The sequence below is a fragment of the Myodes glareolus genome, chromosome 5 (genome assembly GCF_982192425.1).
Source record: "Myodes glareolus chromosome 5, mMyoGla1.1, whole genome shotgun sequence".
Classification (NCBI taxonomy): Eukaryota; Metazoa; Chordata; class Mammalia; order Rodentia; family Cricetidae; genus Myodes; species Myodes glareolus.
In genome coordinates, this window is record NC_142030.1 from 29,362,439 (window position 1) to 29,384,184 (window position 21,746).

Genomic DNA, 21,746 nt, shown 5'->3' on the forward strand with positions numbered 1-21,746 from the left:
ATCCAAACTTCTCATGGAGGAAACTTCATTTTCTTTCTAATTATTTAAGGATTATGTTTCAGGATTTAATTTGGCTTTGAAAATACATAAACTACTCTCACAGTTCAAAAGCAAATCTATAACATAAGGTTCACTGAAAACATCTAGGTTCGATGGGCGGTGGTGGCATATGCCTTTAATCCCAGCACTCGGGAAGCAGAGACAGGCAGATCGTTGTGAGTTTGAGGCCAGCCTGGCCTACAAGAGCTAGTTCCAGGACAGCTGGGGTTGTTACAAAAAGTCCTGTCTTAAAAATCGAAAGCAACAAAACAAAACAACAACCAGCCAAACAAACAAAACATCTAGGTTCTGTCCCTGTAAACTCTATCCTAAGCCCTCCGTATTTATTGACTGATTTTCAGATTTGCTTGCAAACATACAGATATGGTTATAGCCCTTCCATCCCACACCTGCTCCTCTCTCATTTGAGACTGTAGTCTACAGACCACCTCTTATCAGTATACAAGATCACGTTTGTATTCGACATAGATCTACAGGATTCCACCTATAGGTCAGCACAGTTTATTGAATTGGTCCAATCCTGGTAGATGTCTTGATTATTTCTAGTGTTTGTGGGTATGATTCATGAATGTTAGGCATTTGCATATATTTTTGTCAGTGTACCTTTGAGATCTATTTCTAGAACTGAGATTCCAAGGCAAAGATGGAAAATTTGGTAACTGTTGCCAAAATTGCCCAAGGGAATAACCATTTCTGCTTTAAGAGCATCATTATTAGAGAGTTAGTTTTCCCGATGCTATGGCCAACAGAAAACACTTTAAACTTTTGGACTTTTGCTGATCAAGTGAAAATTACTCTTCAGTGTAGTCTTCCCATGTATTTATCTTATCAGATTACACTTAACACACTAGGTAGATTTACATTCATTTCTCTGTATGCTGACTGCAGATCAGACCTATTTTATAGGGTTCTTGGGTCTTTGGTTATGTATTTTCAAAACTTCCATTCTTTAGAAATATGAACGCTTTGTCAATCACAAAATTTTCTGTTGATATTTATGTTCAATAATTTTCATATGCAAAAGAACTGTCACTAAATGTGCCAGTTTTAGGCATCATTCATATAGGATAGTTTGCAGGAGGCTAAGGCAATGACCCAGTAAGTGTTTGCTGTGCAGCTATGAGGATTTCAATCTCCTGTACCCACAGAAAATATCAGGGTACAGCATTAGGACTCTGTAATCCCAAAGAGGGGAGGTGGCAACAAGAAGATCCTGGGATTGCCTGGTCAGTCTAGAAAAATTGGCAAATTCAAGTTTCTGTGAGAGACCTTGTCTCAAAGACAGAGAAAAAGAGGAAGACACTTAACATTGACTTTTCACCTCTTCATACAAGTACACACATATGTGCTCGCACACATACAACAGACAGATACACAGATAATAAATAAATAGAATGATTGGCAGTTAAGGATATTTCGTCTGTTCTCCATAGGGGTTAACTCACATCTTCTCCCGGTACTAACATAAAACACTGCGTATGACCAGCCACTTCTGAGATAGAAGATAATAACAGTGTGTTATTAGCTCATCAAGTATTTTTATGTTTTGATTGAAATAGAATGACATCACTTTCCCCTCCCTTTCCTCCCTCCAACCCTTCTTAGTTACCTTCCCTGAAACCCGGCCTATGGCCACTCAACTCTCAAGTTGATAGCCTCTTTTTATTTGATTATTATTGTTGCATACATATATATGTACAAATATATGTAAGTAGAACCCAGTGAATCCAATTGGCTGTTTGTGAGCATATGGTTTCAAGACTGACCCTCTGCACTGCACTGGACAACCAGTAAGGGGCCTCAACCTTGGGAGAGGTTAATTCTTCTTCTCCCATTGCCTGTAGTTCTTTGCCTAGGGACCCTGCAAAATTTTATCCCTTCCATGTTGATATTAAAATAGTCATTGCTTAGGTCTTGTTTGTAAAAAGCATTTCTACATGAGACTGCTTCACAGCAAACGTCCAGGTATTCTGACTCTCATAATCTTCCTGCCCTAGCACCATGCCTAACACATACGAGGTACCTTAGAAATAACTCACAAGAGATCCAGAGAGGTTACCAAGATGATTCTATGACCATTTCTGTAGCAGAATGCTTTAGAAAATACATTTTTCAGAAACATGTGTAGGCACATGCGCGCGCGCACACACACACACACACACACACACACACACACACACACACACACACACGGGGTAGGAAATAGAAATGTGGCTAAAGGTTTTCCAAAGACTTAAAACCGATATAGCGAGTTAACATCAAATGTGCTTTCTGCCACTGGGGCTGAAGGGCAGATTCAGCCTCACCAATGCCCTCAGAAACAGCTGGGTTCTCCCTGCCCTGCCTGAGCTTTCTTTCTTGAGACGCTCTCTGAAGGGCTGCAAAGGTGCTCACCCATTGCTGTTGGTGTCTGGAAAGATTACTAGTCAAGGAGTCACCCCTGGCAAATGAGGAGTTGGACCCTCTCCTGTCACAATCAGAAGATGTTACAACTCCAAGTTACAGTTTGTTCGACTTCAAATTAACAACTACCAGGGAATATTGAGCAGAAAAATCCTATCTGATGAGAAGGACTTGAGAAATCATCTACATCTGAAAATATCAGGTAAAGAAGGCTGACGTGAGTTAAATCGCAGGAGCTCACAGTGGAAGGAAAGCAGGAACTCCTGAGAGTTGACCTCTGACCTCCACAAGGAACACCATGGCTCATGATGGACTCTTCCCAACACATACACACTAATAATAGCAAATACAATTTAAAAATTAAGTTAAATGCCCAAAATTTTGTAGAGTTCAATATATTTTGTTAACTAAAACTAATTTCTGAGGGTTCAAGTCTGTACAGCTTACTACCTTGGCCATACCGCCGTAAAAAACTAAGAGAAGAAAATATCTGTGCAAAATAAATTCATGTACTTAAAGAAAAAGTACATCTAAGAAGAAGGGGCATCTTCTAGCAGAGGTCTTGCCATGTGATCTAACTGGGCCTTTAGGGCTGCTATAAAAATACACAGCAAAAAATCTAGCTGAAGCACGTGGGTCCTTCCTCAAGGGACATGGGAAGTGGACATGTCAGAGAGCAGAGTCATATCCTAAACAGCTTTCCAAAGGCAGACTCACAGACGGGAGGGGCAAATGAAAATATTTAATAAATCCTGCTTTCTGTAGCATTCATTTCTAAAAAGGAAAGCACATAAGGCTGACAGTTCTGTTGGAATTCCCCCACGACACTGTCAGTCCCTTTAAATGGCAAGGGGCAGCTTCCCACAGACATGGCAGAAACATAGACTACCCCCAAATAGCACTAACACATGGGTGCTCTCATGGATGACTGGTGAACAGGATACTGTCACCACCATTCTCAAGTTGTTCCAGGCAAGGACTTTACCAAGTAGACATCTAACCAGCAGAAGTACTAATGACCCACCTATTTCCTCTCAAAGAAAATAAAAGAACTCTGATTCACTATCTCTTTACCCCAAAACAATGGCCATTGATGATGAAAGGGTTTAATACAGAAATTAAAATGATTCAGTTATCTTAATTACATGTTTGGCCACCCGGGTCAGATAACATCCCCACAGGCTCAAAAGGGGAGGCCAAAATCTTTTGTTCCAGTAGGAAAATAGGTTGCTCAAAAAAGGCCTACAATAGCTAGGGCTTGGAAAGCTTTTGATTAAAAGGGGATTTTTGTTGGAACACTTATAATGAGATTTGAGTTGCAGTAACAATATAAAATTGAAAGCAGAATTACATACAAAAAGAGTAGTGTAAAATAGCACTATTTTAGTACAATGGAAAATAAGGTGTTTGTGGTTTTGCTCCATAAATTCTGTGTTGTCTGCTTTTATGTACTCCTTCTTGGCCTTTCTGAATAGCCATTCTGATTTCCAAGGCCTCCTGGACCAGATTCATTTGTGGTGGGGAACCCCCACAATCAACATCTCTGAGGCTCGACTTTCTTCCTCTGTTTTATTGGCTTTTCAGGACTAATTCGGGGGCATGCATCACACTGGTGTTCAGTTACAGGGCGGACAATGAATTTTCCTAATCCATTTAGTGTGCTGACAGAGCCCTGTTCACAATTTATAGAATTTCCTTTTAGACATCTACCTATTTCACAGTTCATTAGGATCCAAACTGGACACCTGTGTTTGTAAAGTCAGAAGCAATTTCATCCTAACAAGGTGTTAAATAAGGCATTTTCCGAGAACCCGAGCAACGCCTGCACTAGACTCCTGACCTACGGAAGGGAATGATGTCAGCAGCTATCTGGGCCCACTTCTGAAGCTCCTGGAAGTGCCAGGCAGTAGTCACGGGAAGTTCTCACGACAGCTCACAATGGTCCTGGCATTTCACCTTGGTTCCTTTGTCTTTCCTGTGGGTACCTTAGGAAAGCAAGAGGCTGCCTGCCTAATTCATCAGGAGAGTTAAAATCTACAAAAATAACAACCTCTTTCGCCAGTTCCTTCCCTGGCCACTTTGCCTACTCTGGGTCTCCAAAGTCTGACCCTGACTCATTTTTATGGGACCCCAAACTTTTTATATCATTACTAAAGAGAGAATCAAAGCCTGTAGACACGAGGGGGAGGGAAGTGCGGTGTTTGCTGCTGCCATCATCCTTGCTCTCAAAATGGGAATGGGATGCGTGAGGCAGAAGGGGTGACCCCTATAATGACCGTGGTTCCACGTTTCTTTTCCTATTGGCAATAAAGCATTCTGCAGACCTCCCACCTGTGGCCACCACGATAGTTACAGCTCTGCATGTTTACGTCTTTTCCTTGCAGTTAAAAGTGTTATCAATAAAACTTTCAAACGATGCCTTTCCCCGCCAAATAAAAACATTGAAAAATGTGGGCCAATAAGGGGACTGAGCTGGAAAAATATAAATGACAAGAGGACTGTGTGTGTGTGTGTGTGTGTGTGTGTGTGTGTGTATGTGTGTGTGTGTGTGCGTATGTGTGTGTGTGTGTGTGCGTATGTGTGTGTGTGTGTGTGTGTGTGTGTTTTCAACAAGTCCCTTAATTTATTAGTTCTAAAGACATTCCTTACAAAGCTTAAAGGGGGACCACTGTACTCACGAGGGCAAAGGGTACCAGAGCCGGCAAAGCTGGCTTGACTTGTGTGCTAATAACTGTTTAAAAAGCACCTGCATTTGAAAATTAAACAGGGAAATTAGCAAAAGTCTATCTGAAAAAAAGAAATAAAAGAGACAGTAGCATCTTGAAGCCTGAAGTGGTTAGAAAGTCACTTCCCAGCAACCAGGACAGCATGTGAAAAGGGAATCAGAAGTCCCTCCCTAGAAATCCCACATAAAATCAAATCTATATTATGACAAACTTATATAAAACCAAATAGACAACTACTCTCTTGTTCCAAGTTTGTGTGTCTTAAAGCCTCAGTAGTGGAGAATTAGAGGCCATGCAATGTTCCTGACTCCCTGTCACAGCAACCTTCATGTCCCCAAACAGTGTGGCACAGAGTCTGTCTCAGCACAGCTAGACTAAGGAATAAGGAGACGTGCTCGTTGACCCGTTTAACATAGTCATTGTTAGAAATGTGGCTTTATGAGTCATCTTAAGAAATTATAGCCCAAGTTTGCTCCATGATCAAGTTGTCACACTGAGTCACTGGTGACTAAGACATGGAGAGATGCTACCATGGGCTAAGAAAACCCCTCCTCCCTCTATCAGTACCATCCGCAAACCCCCTGGAGCGATCGGCACACTTCTGCTAAAAATTCAGTTACAAAATAAAATCCATTACAAAAATACAATCCGTGTATCACAGAAAATCTGAGGCACACTTTGCTCTCTACCTCTCAGAGAAAGCATGGTAGTTAACTTCTTATATTCTTTTATCTTTCGGTACACAAAACAAACATATACACACACCGTAAACATTTTTTGAGAAATAAAAATATTATACAATGTAAACTTTCTAAAAAGTGCTAACATCTCACAATAGTTTTATTATTGTGGCCATAATATTACCTTGAGGACTCAAACCCCTCCTTCTCAGTCAGGATAGTGTCACACCTAGTGAACTCATTAAGTCAAATATTAAGGCATTACTATAAAACTGTCAGGTCTCTGTGTGAGACCTCCATCTGGTAGGATCTTCATTGGAAGAAGTTTGCTCGTGGTGAAAACAGGTCAATGCCATTCACCATCTTCTCTGGATCTCTGTCTTTACCTTAAACCAGAGCAACTTGAATGGTGATTTCACAGGTGGTAATCCAGGTTGAACTCAAGTCACATTGAAAACACTCATCTGTAGTTTCTAGAACTCATTTTGGCAGCCACAGAACACTGGCCAGACATTTTGGTAATCAGACTAGATGGAAAAGCTCAAGACCAAAAACTCCAAAAATGATGCCTTCCCTACTGACCAGCACCTTGAAGAGCACAGATACTCCATAAAGAACATTCCAATTACATACATCACTGTTATGTCAAGTTGAAGTTGAAGGAAAGGCTGAGTGGGACACAATAGCCATCCAAAGCATCTCTAGGCACGCGCAGTAAAGTCCTGTTGTACGGAGGCCTGGAGAGTCTGCACCTCCACGAGCCCGATACCTCTCCTCAAAGACATGAGCCAAGCAGGTCAGGTTTCTCAGAGTAACTTCGCTAGCATTACTTCAGCCATAGTACACATAAACAGACATTCTGCATAGTTTGCAAATTTTAATCTCCTAAGGAGCTAGTTATTTATGTATCTATTTCCATTTCTCTCTTCCTTCACTTATCTGCTATTAGACAACAGACAGAAGATAAAGTCTAACTCAGAGTCCCTATGAGCTCACTAGTAACCAGCAGCAGTGAGATTGCTAGGAGTTTACGGCATTGTTAACCACTTCTCCAACATATATCCTTGGGCTGAATAGAGTCGTTCCCAACAAAGATAGTGGCATTGCCATGTCACAATGATACATGAACAATGGCCATACCATATATGGCATAAAATCTGTTCAGATAAATATGTACACGCAATTCCCAGAAAAGAAGTTGTTAGTCTTGAAAGACCTTTGGGGAATCTATAAGCTACATGAACCTATACATATTACTGCATGTGAATGTAAGTATATTTTTGTCAACAGGAATTTTTCTAGAGAGAGAATTTAAAGACTGTATAATGTTCTCATCTGTGTTGATTACATTATAAAAATAAAACCTATGGACCTTTTCTATGGAACTCACCACCCTACCTAGCTTACGTTGCCCTTGCCTGTTGGAGCACAGAACCCCTATATTCCTTGTTCATTGACAAGGACATAGACATATAGACCACCTCCCTGACCTAGCTGCAACATAAATTAGTAAAAAACAAACAAAAAGAACTTGAACATCGTGTAGCACTATCCCATTTCTTCTAGAAAGTACACAAGATTGACCACGACAAGAGATTTGGCAATTGTGATGAGCCAGAGAAAAGGCTGCCCTACAAGAAAGCAGAAACAAAAGTCTTAATTTGGGAATATAGCCAAGTATCTGCTTTTATTTCTCTGTTGGGGGCACACAGCTTGAACTGGCCATCTTCTATAACCCAGCGAGACTTCCAGCAATGGGACTGAAGCAGCAGCACAGCCACAAAACCTTCAACCTACAAACTGTCCAGCCTGAAAGACATGCTTGGGCAATGGTGACACAGAGTTAATGGGCGTGGTCAACCCACAAATGGTCCAACTTGTGGCCCTTGCCGTGTGAGGGAGACCAAGCCTGACACTTCCTGCATGGCCGGGAAGCAGAGGCAGGACTCCCCAGACTCCCAAGACAGAACCAAACATGACCGGAAAAAGAAAAGTCAATGAAATGATTCTTAATGATTGTACTCATAGATTGGTGCCTAGCCCAAATGTCATCAGAGGGGTCTCATTGAGCAACTGATGGGAGCAGATGCAGAAACTCAGAGCCAGAGATGAGACAGAGTCAGAGGAACCACAAAAAAGATGGGGAGGAAGAACTGTAGGAGTCAGAGGCGGCCAAAGACACCATGAGAATACAGGTCACAGAATCAATTAAGCAGTGCTCTTCGGGGCTCACAGAGACTGAAGCACCAAACACAGACCCTGCATGGGTCTAAGCTAGGTCCTCTACACTTACCTTATAGTTGTATAGATTGGTGATCTATATTGGGAGTGGGGGTGTCTCTGACTCTTTTGCCTGTACTTGGGATCCTTCTCTTCCTACTAGGTTGCCATGTCTAGCCATGAGATGAAGGTTTGTACCCAGTCTCACTGTATCTTATTAGGCCATGCTTAGTGGATATCCATGGCAAGCCTGCTCTTTTTTCTTCTGGGGGGTGGAACAAAGGAGGTGTTGATCTTGGGGAGATGGGAGGTAGGGAGAAGAACTGGTAAGAATGGAGGGAGGGGAAACTGGTCAGGATATAATATAGGCAAGAAGAATAAAATTTAAAAAGAAACATTAAAAGGTAACTGAATTGAACTGTGAAAGTCTGTCCTCTATAATCACAGAGGCTAAAGTTTCAGATGAAACTCACAAAGCTAAAATAGAAAAGATTAGAAAGAATTTAACTTGTTCAAGTATCCTAGCAACAACACTAATAACAATAACAGTAATTTAAAAAAACTCAACTTGCAGTTGGACACTTTACTAGAAGGAAGGAAAACTCTTTCCTGAACTCTGCATTCAGACCTTCCCCACACATACACATGCTAACAGGGAGACACATGCACATTCATGTACCTCCTACTTCCAAACACTGTAATCCTTCATTTTAAAAAGTGCTTTAACTCCAAACAAAATAAATGCTAGGACTTTATCCTTCTGACTTTCTGGATATCTTAATAATTACAGAAAAAATTCAAGAAAGAACACAAGTCAATTTATTAGCAACCCAACTGCTAAGCAGAGCATGCCTTGTTGGATGGGGTAAAACGGTGAGCAGGAAACATTAAGGGAAATACAAAATAAGATGTGGCTGTGGGGTCCTTTGAAGCTATTTTTAAAAGTAAAATGTTATGTTAAGACTCATGTGGTGTATCTCTGTACATGTATAATTATTATTCCACTGATTTATTGCACACATGTCAAAGAGCGCCTGGGTATTTGTACAAGTTAAAACAAACCAACCAAAGATCCAAGCCACATAGCCACAAACCCAGACAACTCGCCTCCCACCTCTCACCCCACCCTTCATCCCACCACCTCCCGAACACAAAGGCCCTACTTCCAGAGCCTTCCTTACTGACAGGAGCTATTATGCCAGTTCAACTGTCACTGTGCTCCAGAGGAATAACAAGCGACGGGTATCATTTCTATTACACCAGAATACCCAGGGGCGGTGATCATTTATACCACATTGCAGATGGACGGCTAAAGCCAGCTGGCGGCACAGATATTCCAAAGAAGCCAAGGAGACTCTTTCCATTTCCTTCAACTCTGGCAAGCTCTTTGGAATGAGTCAACAATCAACCTGTAAGCAACTGTCCCATGTCACCTCTTCTGAGAATGAGCTCCACATCCCTCAGCTGTGTTTAACGCACATCTTTCAACACAGGACATAATGAGATGGAACCTATCTCACCTAACGACCACTCTCCCTCGAAGCAACCACTTATGAGGTAGGGAGACTGTGGCTTCCCTGTTGAGCTAAAGAGAGGAGATAGAACTTCAATGCAATCTACCCTGCTGCGATCCCTTCCCTATGATTCAACAATTACAGCTAATTTCAACAAAATTGCTTTCTTCAAGAGACAGACATCATTAGGCAGCTTGTTCCCCTGTTTCTATACACAGCACTCTCAATAGAAGAAAAAAGGTAAAGGAAAATTCCTTGGATGTTTCAGCCGATAGACTTATTAATGTGGCACTCTCGACATCAAAGCAGGAGTGTAGAAAGACCATCTCATTGTCCTTGCAGGAAGAGCGACTTCATTTCTACCTCAAAGCACCCTCTCTCCGTTGGGCCATTTAATTATTGAACATGGGCTACAAACTGCCCACATAATGTCACCTCTGTCTTTTTCATGAAATATATATGGGTCTAATTTAAACTATGTTAATTTGAAAGAAGTAAAACAGAAGGCAGACCGACTGCCACGGGCATCAGTTATCAGGCAGAGAAAGGCAAGTCTTTCTGAACTGGCGTTTCTTTCTCATTCTTGCCATCAGGAGAGGAACGGTTGGGGGACCTGAGAGCCTGTTTGTTCAAGCAAGCTGCCTTGGTCCTCACATTTCCTCTCACCCAACTCACAGTACCACAATGACAACAGCCTTAAGAGGAAATACAGATCTGCAGTGGCGCTTTGTGAAGCAAAAGCTGTGCTTCTGAAGAGGAGCCAGTGAACTACCTGGCCTGTGCACAATATGAAGGGAGAAGGAGCCTTGATTGAACCCCCACAGTGCCTGCTCGCATGACCTGCTTCATAATGGCCACACTGGGAGGGTTGGCAGTTGCTTTCCATGGGAGGTGAGACAGGAAATACGCTCAGCTCTGTGGGCCACGCAAGCTCTGTAACAGCTGCCCAGCTCTGCCAGGAGAGCAAGAAAGCCAACATGGAGAAGAATAGGCATGGTGGGTTCTAATAATATTTTATGAAATCAAGCAAAGGCTAGATTTGGATCCTGCAATCCAGTTCTAGACTGACAACTGCTAGAGGGCAGAAATGTCTAATGAGTAGGCATCGGTCACATGACACTGTTAAACGTGTAAACCGTGGCTGCAGTGATTAAAGAGCTACGCTTTAAATTTCGCTAAACTGGTACATTTAAATAGTCTTGTGTGATTAATGGCTCAGTGCTGAATAGCAAAGTTCTAGACAGACGCTCTATATTGATGCCCTGTCAGACGAGATAAAAGTCATCTTCCAATTTATACCATTAACACACGAGTTAAAAAAGAAAATGTCCATGCAACTTTGACTGAGGGCACAGATCTACACAACAATCCAACCAGCTCCTAAGACAAATGTAACTCCTCCTTAACTACCTTAAAGTCTACATGTACAAAGACAGGTTACCAAGAACCCCAGAGAACACATATGCCAATTACATTACCTTCTCCCAGAGTAATTGAAAAGGCACAGCCTCAACACACAAATCGGCTTCGTTTACTAACTTCTCTGCTATGTCGCCTGCCACTTTTGACAGCTGTTTTATTTATACAGCTAGGGTGTAGGTTGCATTTCTTATAAGACAATGTTTAATCCAACCCAAAGAAGCAAGAAAAGAGGATAACACACGAGGTAGCTTTTTCTTGGGGGGGGGGCAGGGGATGCTTTAGATGTTCCTCTATGTATAAAGGAGAAATAACAGAGCAATATTTCCTTTAAGAAACATACAATGCTACCTTTCTTCATTTAATCAATAAGAAATCATCTTTACAAATGATGTCAAGTAAGGCATGGGCAAATAGTCTAATCATTTTATGATTTTGATGAAATTTAATCATTCCAGATACAATTCCTCATAATTCTCAAATCCAAAAATGCTCTAAAAACAATGGAAAAATAGAATAGAAAAACTCTAAATATGAAACAACTCCCTGGGTATATAACATGAAATGAACCAACAGTAGACAATGAATCCGGTCTTCATCCTAATTTATCCCACTTTGGTGTGAAACTGTTTTCCCTGCAGAAGGAGTCACAGTGTTTGGTCTGGGGGTTGGCTTCAGTTGAGGGGGCAAGGGGATGTCACAAAGCTTTGTTACACAAACAGGAATCATGTTTGAAAAAATCTGAAATTCTGCAAGTCCCAAAACACATATGGCCCCAATAGCTTTGGGAAGGGGTTCTCTATGGAATGTCTCCCTGGAAAAACATGGTACATGGTGATGTGTCCCTGCTCTCCAGGGCCCTCGACATCGCCTTACCTCTGTCTGAAGGATGGCAGCCCTCTGTTCTTTGGCAGTAAGTGACTCTTTAAGCACTTCGATGTGTTGCTTGCAATCTGAATTTTGATTGCTAAGGGTTTCAAGCTTTGTTTGTAAGGCAAGAAGTTCTGACTCCTTCTTGGAAAGTTCCTGCTTCAGCTGGTCAATCTGAAAAACAAGACAATTGCAAAATCTGAGAAAATTCTCTTCTAACAGTTTACACTTGACAACTACCCGTTTCTCGCTGTTTTCAATAGGCGGCAATTATGGATCCAGCAGAAAATGCTTATATTATCCAACATTCTGCCTCCATCCCGTGCTTTTCTTCCTTTAACATATTGTAATAAGTCACATCAATGAACTTTCAACATGATCTGTTCCTTGTAGTTTTTGAAAACTTCACTTAGTCACGACATATAATATTTTTCAATGCTTCCATTTGCAGATATTCTTTCAGGATTTTTCATCAGTGTTTTGGGGTAAGAGCACTCTGTTCAATTCCTGCCTGTGCTGTTGTACCTGGGTTTTGGTATACACTTATCTATGAGACCTTCTTTTGATGTGCTTGGAGATCTTTTCTGTAAAGCTGGATTGTTTTTTATTTTGATGTTCATTAGAAAACATGAGCAAAAACATATATTTTCCCTACTAAAAATTATACATTGCAATTAAGTTTCCATATTAATTTGAAGGAAAATTTCATAAAACTTACTTATCTCTTCTACCAATGGTACCAAGGAGAATGCATTCTCAAACATTTATCTTGATGTTTCCTTGCTTGATCTCATCAAAAGTATGCCAAATTGAACCAACAAATCAGAGATCCAGTATCAGAAGCGATAGTCAGACAAGTTCATTTTTGGTTTCTTCTCATTAATTTTTTTCTCTTATATTTAAATTTCTCCTTCCTTGTGCCTTCTTTGGGAATACTCTACGTGCTTTTCCTAAATTCATAAAATAGAAATTTACCTCACTAATATTCAGCACACACCCCCATTTCCTCCTCCCTTCCCCGTGTGTGTGTGTGTGTGTGTACATGAGTGTACATGTATGTTACAGGTGTACACATACACATGGAGGCCAGAGGAGGATGTCATGTGTTCTCCTACTCTCCCCACCTGCTTCCCTGAGATAGGACTCTTACTGAACCTGGAGTTTATTGTTTTTATTTCTCTTCCCCCTACCACCAGCTAGGCTAACTGGCCAGCAAGCTCCAGTGATCCCCGTTCTACTACTTCTTCATTCCTAGCATGAGATTCCAGGTGCCTGTATTCACAGTCAGTTTTTATGTGAATTCTGAGGCTCCCAACTCAGGCCCTCATGCTTGCACAGTGAGAGCTCATACTCACTAAGCCAATTTCCCCGCATCTGTTATTTTTTACCTAAGACTTGTGACTGTTAATTTCTTTGCTATATCACATTAGCTTGATGTCACTAATTCAATTTGCAGTACAGACATTATTCAGTCCTATTCTTAATCTGCATTATTTTCCTTTGAGTCGTGAATAGTGAATGTGTGTGTGTGTGTGTGTGTGTGTGTGTGTTTCACTGGATTCACCTAAACAAGGAAATCCTAAAAACCATAGGTTACCAAAAGGGAAATCCACTGCCAGTTGGCCAGGAGTGTACTAGGGACAACCATACAATGTAGACCATTGCCGCTGCCTTTTGCTGCTCATCATTGCTGAAAAACTGAATAGACCACACACTTTGATCATAGAACATGGAGAAATCAAGACAGTATTGACCAGAAGGCTTCCTCCCTGTTAGCTAGCTTTCGTAGTCCAGAAAGATCTGTGCAGGCTGCTTAGAGGGAAATATCATCCCCAGTCTTACAGCTGAGGTATAAGCTATATTAATAGTCAATGTGTCAAGATATGCCCAAGGGTGAAACACTGGCATGAATGCTATTGGGGTAACCAACTGATCTTCTGATTGGATTTGAGGCTCATCCCACAGGAGAAAGCACATGCCTGGTATTATAATTATTGTCAAGAACCTCTGGTTGAGGAGCTCAAAGACCCCAACGATAAAACTAGTGTTAATATTTTGTTATAAATGGTAACAAACTGCACCCTAAATCCATATCTCTATACCCATAGATTAGTGCAGTCAATGAAAGTTAGCACAGATGCTCACAGACGATTAAAGTACAAAGTACTATGGAGAGCTCAGACACAACTGGGGCATCCCCCAAGGCTCAGGGACCATCTGAGGTAGGCGTGTGAGAAGACTGCAAAAGTCAGCGGTCACGGAGAACCAATATGAAACAAAGCATGCTGCACGAGAGGACCACTGCTCCCGTGACCTGAAAGCAGCTGTGGTTGTCTAGCCAAGTCATGTATAAGATGATGACGTTAACATTTCAGCATGGATCAGAGGGGGATCATGGATCACCGCCTCTAGCTTATGTGCTATTGACAGTTGATGGCTTTGAGAGGGAAGAAGAATCGATTTCTTTAAGGATATGGCCTCTGGTAGGTTGAACATGCTCCAATGCATGACCTCATACCCATGAGTATATGGGTAAATCAACCGTACTCAATGAGACAAAAAAACAAAAACAAACAAACAAAAAACTCCATGAAGTTGTGAGGATGGTATATCTGAGAAGATAGGGAGAGGAACGTAGAAGAAATACGATAAAAATAATTGTCAAAATTACCAAAGAATCAATCAAAATACTATACTTAAAAGAGAAGTCAAATATATTCAGCCACTGTTACATGCATTATCCAGCATTAGATAACTCATGAAATTGGGAACCTCAAATATTTAGTTTTACTTTAAGAAGTCTGTTTCATTTGTTTATTGCTTAGAAGATATGTTAAAACAGTCCCTACCGTATGAGAAAAATAATCAACTGCTTCTTGTACTTCTGTCAATTATTTTAACTTTAGAAATGTTTTCTTTATTTAAAGTCTATAGCAGCTTTTATAGCTAGCATTTGGCTAGTTTGCACATTTTCATTTCCAATGTAACTTTGTGTGGGAGTGTGGCATGGTGTGGTATGTGGTATGGGGTATGGGGGTGGTGGTGGGTGTGTAGAAGAAAGGAAAGATGGAGGGAGGAAAGAGAAAGCAAACAAAAGCCCTCAATTTTATTCTTTTTCTTGAATATTATTACTTAATGCTAAAATAATTTCTAGTTTAAAGACATTTATTATATGGTAAAGAGACCTGTCACCAAGCACGGCAACTTTAGTTCAATCCCAGGGTAATGATAGGAAAGAACCATTTCCTGCATGTTGTTCTCTTTCCTCCACAGAAATACACACACAGTCGGGGGGCGGGGGGACTTTTAAAAAGAGAGGTCTTGACTCTGGGAATAGTGCCTGTCATTCAGCTGTCTTCATTGGGAAGTCAGGCTATGGCTCGATGCCCACGCCCCTAAAGGCAAGGGCTTCTCCCTACTTACTGACCACACAGCAAGGCTTCTCCCTACCTACTAATCACACCTTGCCTAACTCACAGTCACTACAGCTGTGCAACCACCATCTCAAACCTCAGAACTTCTGCATCTCAGAGATAAAAATAACCCAGAAGAGACCACTCTGTTTTCTACCCCCTGTCCTCAGCTCTATGCATCCAGTGATTCCTCTCCTGTCTCTGGGCATTGTTATGCCCTGTACACTTCACGTAAATGTAGTAAAACGTGACCAATGACTGAGAGGCTCCTTTCACACAGCACACTGTTTACTAGAATTATACTGTGACAGCGCCTCATTCATTTTTATCACATAGTAACATTCTGCTGTTTTACTAGTGTACATTTTATTTATCCATTTACTGGGCAGCAGAAACTTAAATGCACCTCCATTCTAAATATTCTGAATAATGGCACTAAGAACATTTATGTACAGGGTTCTGTAGATACAATCTTCACTTCTTGAATGTACCCCAAGAGAGAAACTGTTAAGCCACAAGGTAACAAAAAGTTGTGTTTTAAGGAATTTAGTGGTGGATGCATTTTTTGGTTGCTATTTAAGGTAGTGTCTCCCACAGCTCTGCTTGCCCTCAGATCCACTGTGTTGCAATAACTCTAAACTCCTGACCCTCCTGCCTCTGCCTCCCACCGCACTGGGCTAATGAGACTTTATAGTCTGTGACAATTCCTCACCACTAGCAATGTACAAAAGCTCTGAATTCTTTCAGGAACCCACAAATGATGTGGGATTACCCTGTGAATATGTTTTATTGCCATTGGTTAATAAAGAAGCTGTTTTGACCAGTGGCTTAGAAGAATAGAGCAAGGCAGAAATTCCAAGAAGATAAAGGAGGAAAGAAGGTAGAGGCAGTGAGAAGCCATGTAGCTGCCAAAGGAGAAAGACGCCCCCACCAGAGCCCACGGGAAATTTGCCAGTAGGCCATGACCTAATGATGATGCACAGATTAGTGGAGATGGGTTAGTGGAGGACAATAGTCTATAATCACTATTAATCCTACACACACACACACACACACACACACACACTCCTACTATGGGAGCTCTGATTCAGCCCAAAGGAGACCTTATTATAGACTATTGTCCTACACAGCCTTTCCTTTCTATTTCTCTTATTTAATTTCTTCTGTTCTGTTTCCTGATTTATTAAATACTCCTTCTGCTATTGGCAGATCAAATGATTAAATGACCGACTATGCTTTTCAAATTCTGCTCTTAAAATCTGTTGTTCCTTGGTATTTTATTTTGTTATCATGAAAACTGCTTGGTATGTTTTAGAGTCTCTTGATTGATCAATCTTCATATTTTGACCATTTCCTTTGTTGACTTAAATGGAAAGAGCACACTAATGTCATAAGCCATGTCTTGTAAGTCTAACTTATGAAGCTTATAATTTCTGATTCTATTGTGTCCCTTTTCCATTGTTTTTCTTACAGATTGAATGATTTTTAAAAAAAAAGAAAGAAAACTTTGGAGATGTTCTTGAGACTGACACCAGTCACGTGATCATTTAGACCACATGAGACACTCCCAACCTAGGACGCTTCAAGCTTCCCGCCTACCTGAAAGTTCTGAATCAGCTCACACAGTGTAGCCACATGTGATCCCTCCATGTCTCAGAGGAAAAAAAAAAATCTTGCACACTTTTCTTTTAGCTCAAATTTTTAAAACAGACCATTTTTCCTGTGATCCCTTAGAAAATGTAGAGGTGTACAGAGTAGGCAGGTTACTTTGGGCTCCCCTTCCACTAACAGCGTAGACCACTGGGATCCCGGGTTTCTGTGGTGCTAATAGTAACATTCCGGCAGCATGCCACGTCTGAATTAGCCCAACTAGCCACCAGGACTTTCTCCAATGTCCTCGCAATTGTGGAAACCAAAACTCAAGTCTACCCATCCGATAAACAGCAACCTGAATAAACAACCTGTTCGCCACCTAAAGCGGAAGTTCTGCTAGGGCTTCGTTTCAGCCTTTGAGATTCCTGAACAGTTCATACGTTTGAATGCTTTTAATTAACACATATTTAACTTAGCATTTTGCTGTTTTCGGCAACAACAAAAATGGCATAAGCAATACCTGAGTCACTCACGCAGCAGCTGAGCATGAGCAGGGTGGTCCTATGAGTGAGACTGTGAGTGGTACCCATGGCACCAGGAGTGAGACTTCTATCTTCAGAAGGGTTCATGTCATAGCACTCACCAGAAAGGTGGATGTGACAATTAGGTTTGATTGGCAGTTTGAAATATTGTAGACTCACCTAGGAAAGGACTCTCTGTAAGGAACTGTCTAGCAGAGATTGGCCTGTTGACATGCCTGTGAAGGATTGTGTGACTGGGTTTACTGAAGTGGAAGGACCAGTCTATGGGGGGGGGGGTAGCACCATTGTCTCTTGTTGACTGAGTTTTTTGTCCTGCCCAGTTCCCACAATCGTTAAGTCCCAAAGAAAGCACACAGAGGTCTAATTAGTTATAAACTGATTGGTCCATTAGCTCAGGCTTCTTATTAACTTATAACTTATATTAACCCATTATTCTTGTCTATGTTAGCCACGTGGCTTGGTACCTTATTCAGTGAGGCAGTCACATCTTGCTTCTTCTGTATCTGGGTCAGGACTGCAGAAGGAACTTCCTTCTTCTCAGAAATCTCCTGTTCTCATTGCCCCACCTCTATTTGTTACCTGGTTGCCCTGTCTATACTTCCTGCCTGGCTACTGGCCAATCAGCATTTATTTAAAATATAATTAACAGGATACAGATCAATGTCCCACAGCAGCCTCTGAGGAAGTTCTGAACAGTATGAGAGTTGGGAAAAGCACATGCATGCATGCGTTCTCTCTCTGCTCTTTACTGAGGATGCAACCAGTTCTTCAAATGCCTACTGCCCTGACCTCCTTGCATTGACAGAGAACACTCTGAAATTGACAACCAAATAAGCTTTTCTCTACTTACTTGTTTTTGTCATAGGATTTTTCTCACAGAAACCAGAAAAGAAACTACCATAGTAGGTACAGACGGAAAAATCCACAGGTGGAAGGCAAGCCACTAGCGAGAAGTCTCAGGATGTCAGGGAAGACATTTCCTAGCTCACCAAATCAAAAGGACTGATGGAGGGTTGAAAAAAAATGGTCCCGAGAAGGATTCCGAAAGAGAGATTCCCTGTGACTTATTAATGGGAATGCGAGCCTCGTGAACACTGCTTGGGGGAGCAGTGTGCCAACTGCACAGCACCCGTGAGGTTAGAATCCTGAATAAACATTCATTTCTGTGTTGAAGAGAACTAATAGTTCACTCTCCCAAGGACTGACAAGAACATGATGTAAATAAAGAGATTTATTTCAGAATTAGGATTACCTAAAATGATAACTTAAAAAAAAATTTAAGCTCTGTTGTGACCCACAGGACTGGTGCTTGGGACCCCAAATCAGACTGTGCCATTAACCATACAACCAGCACACATATGAAACCCATTCTGCCTGGAAGCTCCAAAGGTTGTCAGTTCAGCCTGCACTAAGCGAAGACAAAGCTGATAGTACCAACGTCCATCTGTAAAAACTACCACAAACACCCAAGCAGAAAGTTGTTCCGGGGCTGGGGTATGGAGAAGCAAATGTGAAGCTCCTTACACACAGATGAAACTGAGCAGGAAGTGAGGGGCAGGCTCCACACACACCTACTTTCTTCCACAAAAATGGGGTGGTGGTGATAAAGATGATTCAGTCTATAAATATTCAACAGGCAGTCTCTTCAAAATAGCTTTCAGACTATCATTGCCATGAGGTAAATTTTAAATAAACATTTATGCAGACAATAACTGAAGAAGGATTTTCTGCAGGGAATATATTTGGAGGGTAAAAAACCCCACATATTTCCAAAAACATGCCTTTTGCTTCTTTCACAGCCATAAACTCAATAAAAATGGAAAGTGACGTAATCAAACATACACGAGGATTGAAGCCAGAGAAGGCTTCTCTGTGATGGCCAGAAGAAAAGCCCATTGGAATTACATCACCTGCCTCCAATGAAGCCCATGTGGACATCAGACACACTTCATCCTGCCTGGGAATTCTTCCCCCACTTACAACTGTGTCACAAACAAGGCTCTGGGAAACCCACCTTATTATAGAGATCTGCCTTGGTATGGATTTTGGTTTATTGATACAAGTTTTAGGGCAATTTTGTGATATGCATATTTCTGCTCTTGATTAAGGTATTGTGTTTGTGTAACTCATTTAAAAATGAAATGTATAATTAAGAAATACAGGTTAATAGATAGTCATCTATAACAGTCAAGTTTGTAGTCATGTTAGTTAGGTTTTCTAGATATATGAAGACACAGTTCAGTTAAACAGATAAGCTTCAAACCTTTCCTTTGGAATGTGTCATTTAAAAAGTTTTAAGAATTTAAGACTTTTCATGACAGCGAGTCACATCTGCTCCTGGCAGCACCAATCTACTTCAAGAGGATGATAGGCACCAAAGAGGCTCCTCATGAAGTTTGTTAGCTATTTGAGCAAGAAACTGATCTTACATGAACTATTTGACTGGACTTTCAGGACCCACAGAAAAAGAAGGTGGAACAGTCCTGATTATTAAAAGAGTCTGTCAGACATTCTGTAGGACACAGAAGAAAGTGACTGACAAACTGCCAATATAGGCAGAACTGTCTTTGAAATTTCCTGCTTCATACAATAGTCTTCCAGATACTATGGGTCTGTAGGTTAAAGATGGGTGTCCCAATATTGTAGAGGAACTTTGGGTGACTTTCCAGGCAGCAAGATGTCTCTTGTCAATTCTAGAGCTTTGGAAGTTTCTTACAATGTACTTCCTGTTAACTTAAGTAATAGTATATCCTTCTGGGGTCTTTGATTGAGTTAAAGAATAGATAGTTATAATTATAGTTTTCCTTAGTTATGACAAAAAATAAAGTAGATATAAATATTATAACTATAATTCTTACTTGATATCTGTTTTGTTATATGTAAGTTTACTACGTTAAAGTTAAAACCTTCCTTTTTATTTAGACAGAAAGGGGAGATGATGTGGGATTCCCCTCTGCATGCTGTGACTATGTTTTATTGCCATTGATTAATAAAGAAGCTCCTTTCGGACAATGGCTTAACAGAGTAAAGCCAGGCAGAAAATCTGAACAGAGATGTAGAAAAAGAGTAGGCAGAGTCAACAAGATACCATGAAGCTGCTAAAGGAGACAAATGCCAGAATTCCAGAACCTTACTGGGTAGGCCACAGCCTCATGGCAATACACAGATGAATAGATGTGGGTTGATTTAAGATGTAAGAGTTAGTTAATAAGAAGCCTAGGCTATTGGCAAGCAGTGTTGTAATTAATATAGTTTCTGTGTGATTATTCGGGTCTGGGTGGCTGGAAAATGAACAAGCAGTCTCCATCTACACTACTTGGTCAAGGAAAATAGCTCTTCTTTCACCACAGATACATGCCCCTGGTGTTGAGAAAGTGGCATGCTTATTGTCATGCAGTGGGTTATGAGGTTTGTAATCTGTCGGAGGTTTATAAAATATGTTACAAATTCAGAATAGAAGGGGAGATCTATAACAGCACAATGGTATCTTTGACAAGCACTGAAGACAAGAGAGGAGAGATAACACGGAAATACTGAAGTCAGGCGATGAAAACTGTATTAAGCTAGGAATAAACCCTTCTACAGAAAGGGGTGTCATCACTGTTTGGAAAAGCAATTATTGATATGATCCATTACATTATCAGAAGTTTAATGATGTAGCTGAAAGTAACTAGTACTTAGACTTGGTTTCACAGTCCAAATCCTTGAAGCCTTTGGAGGTGGAGTAGAAATTTGAGTCTCCATCAAAAAAGAGTTTCATAGGACAGAAAGTCTTTCGAGGGGCCTTGTCTCTTGAAGCTAATATTTATATGCCAAAGGACTGACGAGGTGCAGGGGTTTCTACCTGGCCAATATATATGATACCCCTGGCTTCCTGCCAGTTCAAATTCTAAAACTTTGCAGTTACATTTTTACAGTTTGTCTTCCACCTTTTCCCAAAATATGCTATCCTGGTTTGGCTATGGTCCATGTTTACATAAACAATGTAGATCTTCAGTGCTACTTACTTTAATTACAGAGATTTTCAGAGTCCCTCTCCCACCCCACCCCATTTATAATTTCCAGGGCAGTATCAAACTGAGGGCACATGGTTTTCTTGACAGTTCAAGTATTTCCCTCCAATTGACTGTAACTAGCATTCCCAAGCTTAAATAGGAATCCTGCTCACTCCTCAGTGTAGAAGAATCAAGACACATCAATAAAGAAATGAGCAATAAATGTTAAACCCCAATCCAATAAAAACATGCTTTCAACCAGCAAACATAAAAATTGACTCCTACTAGTATATTTTATTAATATTGATCAG

The 21,746-nt window shown here is 40.9% G+C and overlaps 1 protein-coding gene across 11 annotated transcripts in view; it reads right to left on the minus strand.

The window, feature by feature from the left end:
* Erc2 (ELKS/RAB6-interacting/CAST family member 2) overlaps positions 1–21,746 on the minus strand; it is a 919,008-nt gene that overhangs the window by 583,675 nt on the left and 313,587 nt on the right. For all 11 annotated transcript variants that reach the window (XR_015737860.1, XM_087906197.1, XM_087906198.1 and 8 more), the window contains one exon: positions 11,899–12,066. Coding sequence is in view for 10 of the 11 variants with exons in the window: in XM_087906197.1 (XP_087762323.1) it covers positions 11,899–12,066 (168 nt within the window). In the remaining variant the exon portion in view is untranslated. The remainder of the gene's footprint in view (positions 1–11,898; positions 12,067–21,746) is intronic.